The sequence below is a fragment of the Cynoglossus semilaevis genome, chromosome 20 (genome assembly GCF_000523025.1).
Source record: "Cynoglossus semilaevis isolate Cse_v1.0 chromosome 20, Cse_v1.0, whole genome shotgun sequence".
Classification (NCBI taxonomy): Eukaryota; Metazoa; Chordata; class Actinopteri; order Pleuronectiformes; family Cynoglossidae; genus Cynoglossus; species Cynoglossus semilaevis.
In genome coordinates, this window is record NC_024326.1 from 7412234 (window position 1) to 7421083 (window position 8850).

Genomic DNA, 8850 nt, shown 5'->3' on the forward strand with positions numbered 1-8850 from the left:
TCCCCTGTGTTTGTGGAAGTTACGCTGTTGGCTGCATGGGAATCCGTCCCATACAAGCTGCCCACCCCCGCTGTGAGGTCTGTTAAAGCTGCCTGCCCCCACTCTCCCGCCCTTCTTCCCCCCAACCCTCCAGTGCCACCATTTCTCCCCTTCAGTGCGTCTATTTGATGTGTCCACAGTGAGTTTGGATGCTCAGGGAGGAGGAGGCGGAGTCCTGGAAGCTTTGATTGTTTAGGAGGACTTGGGATGTTGTTTGAAAGATGGGCTGGTGGTGGGACGGACATCCTCTTATGAACCTATGCACCTTTATTGCAGGCGGTGATATTGGTCATTCTGTGGCTACTCCTGGCTCCACCCTCTCAGTCTCAGTTTCCCTTCCTATAAATTCCTGTTTGCCTTTGTTTTTTCAGGCTTGACTAATTATCCTTGTTTGTACCTCTTTATTTGAATTCAGTCATGTGTTCTTGACTCCGTGGGCTGGGTTTAGGAGAATCATTCCGCCATTTGCCACTTAATTAAGTCAGGGTCAGGATCCATTGCTCAACGGAGAGCTGAAGGGAGAGCGCTCTAATAGAATTATAAAAGAGGCCTTTCTCTACTGTTAGGGCTGCCTTTTATCTAGGTGGACACTGCGTAGGCAAATGAAAGGGGACACCAGGAATCCCATTTCCTCTTCAGGCTCAATAGGCATTTTGATGTTTGCACAAGATTTCTTTTAAGTCAAATTTGCTGGGAGAAAGTTTAAACAGTGACGGTCAGCTGTGAGATAAATTTAACATACTGAGCAGGTTTGTGGTGAAGAAAAAAAAAGAAAAAAAAAAGAAAAGATGGTGGTATTTTTATTGGCACCTCAGCGCTCCTCTCTGTCCCCTAAGCAACACAGAAAATCAGGACAAATATGTGCTAAAGCCAGGGTGGTGTTCCTGCAGCCCACGCGCATGTGTAACCCTTATGTGTATAAAACAGTAAGCATCAGTTTAATTTCCTTAATGTCCCCCATGCTGTGAAAATGCACTCCCTTTCTCCCCCTCGACACCTCCCCTCCGACTCTTTGAGCTGCAGTTTTGACATGCTAAATCTTCTGATTTTATTTTTCTTCCTCCTGTGGTGAGGAAGTGTCCTTTTCAAGGCTCTCAGTTTCCCCCCCGACTGTCTAAACCTCAACTCTGGATTGTTTTTCTTTTTCAAACAAAAGACGGAGGGATTACCATTTCACTTCCTTCCACATGTTCTTTCAAGTAATAGCAGCTGGGGGATTTTTAAAAACCACTGCTTGCTTGCTTTAGCCCTTTTTTTTAAGTGCACATCTAAAAAGAGCTGTGGTTGAATTTAGCAGCCGGCCATTAGCAGCGAGCAAGGCCTGGCTTTTGGCTGGTTTTGTAGTGGGGGCTAACAAAGTGTCCTCAGGGCTCTTTTCTGAGATGTTGACATCTTCTTAATGGCTCTCCTCGGCCTTTTTGTTTCGCATCTTGGTGCTAACTTTCTGCCTCATTTAGCTCATATCAATTCACTGGGCTCCACAGATTCGGCGTCTCATTCACAGCCAAGCTTTCTCAAACACGCTTGTTTTGGACATCAGCTCTCACTGCTCATTTTTTTACCATCCTTGTGTTGTTGTCAAAGATTCTTCCTCCCTGGATTACGTTGTGGTTACATAGTTTTAGACTATCTTTATTCCCTTCTTTGGCAGTAAAACAAGACACTTGTTTTCAAAGGGTCCACCGGAAATAGGAGGGGAGGGCAGTACGGTCCCTTCCTGCTCTGAGCAGTCCACCGCCTCTAAGGCCAATTGATTTGCTAACAGGATTGTTCCCACATAATGAGTGAGTAGGGATTGATGGAGGTCTTACACCATAAAACTGCGAGCCACCGCAATTGCCTGCCATTAGAGTTGTATTGTTGTTCACATAATACCCTCAACTCCTTAAGAAAAGATTTGCTTATAGCGGAGCAGAGGAAAGGACTTTGCGTCTCCTCCACATTTTCTCCCTTCAGCTGTTAAGACAATTTTAGGTGGTGGGAGAAGTTACTTTATGAGCTTGCGCACGTAGTTTGCAGTTAATCAGTTTGTGCGCGAGCACTTTTCTAACTCCTGTAGTTAGAGCTGCTTCCATGACGCCCTGCGTTGGACAAACAGCTCAGTGAAGGGAGTCAAGCTGCTGAGTCCGAAAACAGTGACGAGCCCGAACTGGGAAAATAAAAGTTATAAGAGAAACATTGTTAATAAATAAATAAACATAAGCCACAAATATGACAACATATATTTAATATGCAACAAGGCTTTCTGTACCCTAGTCCTACCCTTGTCCTTATTAGAAATAAAGTAAATACTACAGCTGAAGGTAGAGCATAAATCCAGTAAAGGGAATATTAGGACATAATGAAAAATAGCAAATAAAATAAAATATGGCAAAGCAGCAAAAACCTTTAACCAAGACAGACGTAAAATACTATAATCATACTAAATCAGTATAATTATATTTAAATTATATTTTAATATTATCTCATTATATTGCAACCGCATTTATAAAATTTACGTTAATTTATAATTAATTACAGAAATTGTCTTTATCTTTCTTAGCAACAGGAGTAAAAACCTCAGTCTGCTGTTCGATATGAAAACAAAAAAATTCCCAGACATGTAGTTAAGAACCTGAATAAAAAACCCTTGCATTAACTGTATGCATATTACAATGCTACATTTCCCATTATTTTCTTAACATTTCATTGCTCATCTAATAGGTTTATTTTGGTTTTCAGGCTGCCGCTGTGATTATAAAAGGTGAATTTAATGGAAAGAATTAAAGTGAAACACATTGTCAGTTAGTACTTGCTGCTGAGCCCCGGGCCCCGTCGATAAAAGGTCCCACGAGAGCCTTGTCACTCCAGCTAGCATCAGTGCTTACACTTATTTGTACAGACTCCCTTCTTCCTGTCAGTCACCCCCGATCCTTAACAACAGCACCTCTTATCACAGCAGCTGACAGGGTCACAGGGTCCCAGTTTCAGTGCCACACTGGGCATCCCCAGTCATTCAAATATTTATATTGATTTTTTTTTCTTTATTTTTGAACAGTTTTTGTGAAGACAGAGAATGAAACAGGGTCAAGATGAAGAGCACGAGATAGAATTTGTTCCGAGTGATAGAGAACTAGAAGTCTTCCATGAGCTCTATTTTCTCCTGCAGGCTGAAGTGACGGAGCCCCAAATCGCTCTGTGCCTCTCTGGCTGCCATTCAGCCCCATCGATCTGACTCGGAGCCCAGCCACCCCAAGGGAGGCCGGGGCTTAGAGACTCGCGCCTCTTTTGTGGAGGATTCATCAGTTCAGAGTGACAGCCGACAGTGCTGATAAAGAAACGTTTCACTCCTTCCTGTATTGTCCGCTGCAGACATGCTGTTGGAGATGTGTAACCTTTAGAAAGCTGGCCAGACTCCAACCGTCTGTAATCACTAAAATGTGGGATATTGCCCACAGTGTCACAGCCTTTGGCATTCACTCATCTCTCCAGCCTATCTCACTGTATTATTTCCCTTTCTGAGCACTGAGGCTAGTGGCTTTGCTGCGCTTCCTATAATTTACAAATGTCACTTTATACCAGCGAGTCTCTCAGAACAATTACTGTAATATTTCCCCTGTGTGTCTTGTGTATGCAATATATATTTTTTTGCCTTTAGACTGCTGTCTCTAGAATAGGAAATATGCATTGAGAGTTGCTAAATTACCCAAGGCATGTTTCACCCCGCCTCACCTGTAGCGTCCCTGTCATCTCCGTCTCTCCAGGGAGGAGAAGGAGCGCTGGATTCGAGCCAAGTACGAGCAAAAGCTGTTCCTGGTGGGGCTGCCCCAGTCCGACGTGCCTCTGGGTCAGCAGCTGCTGAGGGCGGTGGTGGAGGACGACCTGAGGTTGGTGGTGGTGCTGTTGGCCCATGGCACCAAGGAGGAGGTTAATGAGACTTATGGAGATGGAGATGGTCGCACTGCTCTGCATCTGTCCTGCGCCATGGCCAATGTGGTCATCACACAGCTGCTGATCTGGGTGAGTGGGTCTTGATGGTTTTTACAGAGAGCAGTAGATCTTTAAATATGGCTGACAATAACAATGCAGTGTTGCAAAGGTGTAAAATATACCTGGTGTTTGAAAACTCTCTGTTTATAAAGAGTCACTGATTTACATTACAACAAATTTTAACCATTTAATTTGCATGAATTAACACAACACATTTTTTATTTCAATTAAGAAATAATGCTGGATAGCCATGGTAGCTGAAAACATTAAGGTTACTAGAATTGTTTGGAAATATTTTTTGTTATTTTCTTTATTTGCAGACGAAAATATAGTGATTTTTTTTTTACCTGCATGTCCTTGAATTTCCAAAATGATTTAATAATAATGCACACTTTCTTCCTCTGTCATTCACCTTCCTCTTCCAGTATGGTGTGGATGTGAAGAGTCGTGACGCCCGTGGTCAGACGCCTCTGTCTTACGCCCGGCGGGCGGGCAGCCAGGAGTGTGCAGACATCTTACTTCAGCACGGTTGCCCCAACGACACCAGCGCCCTGACCTCGGTGCCCACGCCCAACATGAGCCGTCGCAACCCCAACCCCAACCCCAACATCAACAACAACAACGCCCAGTGTGAGCTCAACCGCAGTATCAGCATAATGTAGGCGCCAGAGGGCAGAGGCAGACAGACATTAGAGAAAAGAACCTGCACCACCCTGGTCTCATCCCTGTACTTTGTCCCGTTTCACACTGTGTAATCCAGAAGAGGCAGCAATGGAGAAATATCAGGATGGACTCGTTGTAAATGTTCCACTATGCTGAGTTCAAAGTGGGTTTTAAGGTTAGGACATTGTTTTGTAATGTGTTTTTCTTTTTTTTCTTTTTTTCATTTTAATTGTTAGTTAAATCCATCGCATCCTGCTCTAAAGAGATCAGGATCAGCTTTAAGCTTGAGCTATGTTTTTTAAGCGTCAACCAAACAAATGACTTACTTAGACATTCATACCTACGCTACGAAAAGCATTTCCTTAATGCTCGAACATTTCCTTTTATTTCTTCCCCCTCTGGAACGTGAAGCGGTTCCATAATGAGGGCGAATGAGAAACTTCCTTTAAATTCTCAAGCCCAGGCGTAGTAACGAGAAACCGTGAGGAATTGTTTTCAAAGTGACAAAACACTGATGCGGGAAAGAAACTAAATCTTCCATGATATCAGTGGCTGTTGGAGCTTTAGTAATGATGCATGTCCCCGACACCGCTATCAAACTCTTGACGTACTATTCATACACAAAGGCAAAGCAATAACAGCCGAAGAGTCCAGATGATTTAGATATTTAATTCACAGTAGAAAGGAGATCACTCCATCATAACAAAGTTGATTGCAGAGTTCCTGCGTGGAGAAAGTGAGTAATTTCCCTCAGCCACACTTATCAGGATCCTCCAGTAAAATGTCCCCGACTATAAAGGAATTAAAGGGCATAATATTTTACGACCACTGGGCCACGTGCGTCTGTGAGCGTGCCTCTTCAATCAGAATTCATTCAAATTCCAGAGTGTGATTGAAACAGTGAAATTGCACCATTATCATGTCTTTGTTGGAATCATTCCTCCATTGACAAGATGGTGTTGATAATTGTTTGCTGTAGAATTCATGCAGTTTCAGACCATGTGCCGGCAGGAACATCCTTTCATCTCCTTCGGCCAAAGGCTGGAGCATTTTCTGATTTTTTCTTTTTTTACTGACGGCAGTTAGAGTATATATAGTACATATACTGTAGGTACCCACGTGTGTATGATCGTGATGTTGTTACATCTTTGTCTGAAAGCCATTGAGAGTTTCTGCTCACAGATGATGGAGAAAGGACACTGAGAAGGAAACGTACTGCTGCAGTAGAAATCTAGGAACATAACTGTGTTTTCGTGTACAAACCTCTGTAAAAAGTAGCTCTTGTTCCATGTAACAGTATTAGTTTACTCCAGTGTAGAATGTTCACCCCAACGTTTCCCTAAACTGTATGTACCTAATCCCCGTCCTGAGAACCTGTCAGTCAAGAAGCAGGGAGTTAAAATACACTGTTGACAAACTAGTTGGATAATTAGGAATCAGGAAAATATAGCAAAGTACTAGTTAACGTTAGTATACTCGTACAATATTAAACAGACATGTAAGCCTATGAACTTAAAGGAGCAAGTTGGCTGTTTTCAACACATGCTGCTGTGTGAATACACCATGTACTTTCAGTGGAAACACGAATACTGTACGAGACAGTTTGGTTCAACATAGACTAAGTTATTCAGTTACATTGAAGTGCCGCTCTGCGTACTGTAGCCTCAGCATAACTGCCTAGGTAATGTTAAGTTTTCTTTTTTGTTGTTGTTGTTTTACACAATAGCTTTGGCCAATTAAAAGTCTCAAATATCCTTACAAGTGCTCTGCAACATGAACCAGTTCCTTATGAGACACCACTGCCTGTGTTTCAGTCATTGTGTCAATGTGAAGGATAAAAAGAACAGGTTTCTGTCTCCCTGTGACAACAGTAGGTTTATATTGTTTTTTAACAATTACTCAAAAGATCTGATCTTCATGTTACACAGCTCTTGTAACAGTATTTTCAACAAAACAAGGTGTAGAAAACAGGTTTTAAAGATCAGCCCCTGCTTGTTTATCAATCAGTGAGATATTCTGTTCTATGTTCGACCAAATCTGTCCATGTTTTTCGTCTCTACTGGAAGTACTGTCTAATTCTAAAGAATAGGGATATGTTTTAAACAGGATTAGGTTGCCTTTTTAGTGCTTTGGAAATACTTTAGATATTTACAGTCTGATTTATCTTTTATTCAAATGCCGTATTTGAGATTGCCCTGATTTTACGGATTCAGAATGTTTGTTTACAGCAGGTTTTTAACTGTGTTCATTTGGTTCAATTGTTTTTTTTGTTTTTTTTTTTTTACTGTTTTTGTTTTCCGCAAGGGAGGAAAAAGTAATATCAGGTGCTAAGTACAAAAATTTGACTTGAACATCTAATTATGTGCCAACTTTCTGGGAGTTGACTGAAAAGATGAATGCGATTCTTTTTGGTTTTGCTAAGCCATTTGTTTTCTCTGTACGTTTGCACAAGTCAACAAAGACAAACCAGTGCTGTGGGGTTCACTAAACAGACCCAAGCACCTCCTTCTGCATTTTGAGGTTTTAACAACTGTGACCTGGACCCTGGAGGTCTACCCTAGGACATTGTAAATTCAGAATAGGAACATAGGGTGCAGCTCCCTGTGACACAGAAAAGGTCAGTTTTCATTGGCATGCTTCACTGAAAACCTAAAATATTTGGACTACAAAGACATCAAGACCTTTGTGACCAAAGTTGCTGTTGGTGTATGAGATTTTAGTTAGAATTACTAATACAGACATTTGGTCATGTTTGGTTACTATGGAGCCAGTAACTAACTAAAATCAGAACATTTCTTCTTGAATTCCGGGCTCAGTTTCATCATTTTCTGTGGATGGTCAGGCGTCCAAAAATATCCTTTAAAAAAAACAATAATAATAATTATGCTTTAGGATATTTTTCATGTATTCTGTTGAGGTTTTATAATGTCAGTGGGTTTTTGTTGTCTTCCACCAGTGCTTGGGTTACTATTCATTTGTTTACTCACTTGTTAACTTTGTGTTATCTGGTCAGAGGTGAACAGTGTCTGAACCGACACAAGAAAATAAGCAAATATGCAGATTTGACAGACAAAAATGTCTAACGATACGTTTTCACACAAATAACTGTACATTTTGATATGACTGAACCTGTCCTCCACTGTGGTACTAGCCTTTTTTTACCTAGCCAACCTGTCTCCCATTCATTTGTGTGTTGTCGGAGATTACTTAGAGGAGAATATGTGTACAGTGAACTGAACATGTACTGTAGATGCTGAAAAACAAAACTCTAAATACTGCCTGTAGTTCCCCGGAGATCCACATGAAGTGTAAATATTAGTGTAATCTACAGACGAGCTCATGTCAGAGAAACGAACAGAACCGCATTTTAATATGTTGCTTTTGTTTCTCTTAAGGATTATTTTGAAGGTACTTGTGTTTGGTCCGACCAATGACCAACCGTGTCTGGTACTGGTGTAAAATGATGTATATTTGACATATTTATAATGCAGTATGTAAATATATAGTTTTTCTTCTTTTGTTTTTGTTTGTTTTTTGCTCCTATTGTTACGACTTTACGTTCAGAACGTGAAAACAAAGCAAAAGCTAAAGAGTAACTCGTTGTATGCTTGGATGCTTGGCTGACTGTTGATCTCTTAATAAACACTCAATGACGTAGCCTTCCCGCAATTGGGGGAAATCAATGCATTTGTCCAGAGTTTGTGTCCTTCATTCATCATCCATCATGCTCCTGTCGCTCCTCTGCACCTCCTTTATTGAAGCTGGACTAAAGAGGTGAGACTCACTTTCAGGTCGAAATTTTCCCATTCATTTTTACCAGTGTTTTCACTTTATTTTGTCTCTGTTTTGTTTTGTTTCTCCATCACCATCTCCATCTCACTCCATCTCATCGAAGCAAAAGCTCCATCCTGTTGAGACCCGGAGAACAGGCAGGTCTGTCTTGAGGTAAGCAAAGCACCCGCTCCACTTCCTGCTTGTGGGACCCCCTACTGTTCCTGAAAGAGGATTAAGATAAATAGCCGAGCTTAGTGTCAAGCAGCACAACACCACGAGGAAAAGTGAGCGGTCTCAGTGTTCAGAGGAGTCAAACCATTACTAATCCACTTCTTATTTCCTGCTAATCTTGGCTCGGCATATCTTCATCCACTTCCTCTCTCTGTAGGTCGGCTTTGTTTGTGC

General features: G+C 41.6%; 1 protein-coding gene across 2 annotated transcripts in view; it reads left to right on the plus strand.

Annotated features, from left to right (window-relative positions):
- agap3 (ArfGAP with GTPase domain, ankyrin repeat and PH domain 3) overlaps positions 1-8358 on the plus strand; it is a 108897-nt gene extending 100539 nt beyond the window's left edge. For both annotated transcript variants that reach the window (XM_008334357.3, XM_025052571.1), the window contains exons 17-18: positions 3783-4038; positions 4434-8358. In XM_008334357.3, the coding sequence (XP_008332579.1) occupies positions 3783-4038; positions 4434-4670 (493 nt within the window). In that variant the 3' untranslated portion in view covers positions 4671-8358. The remainder of the gene's footprint in view (positions 1-3782; positions 4039-4433) is intronic.
- The last annotated feature ends 492 nt before the right edge of the window (positions 8359-8850 follow it).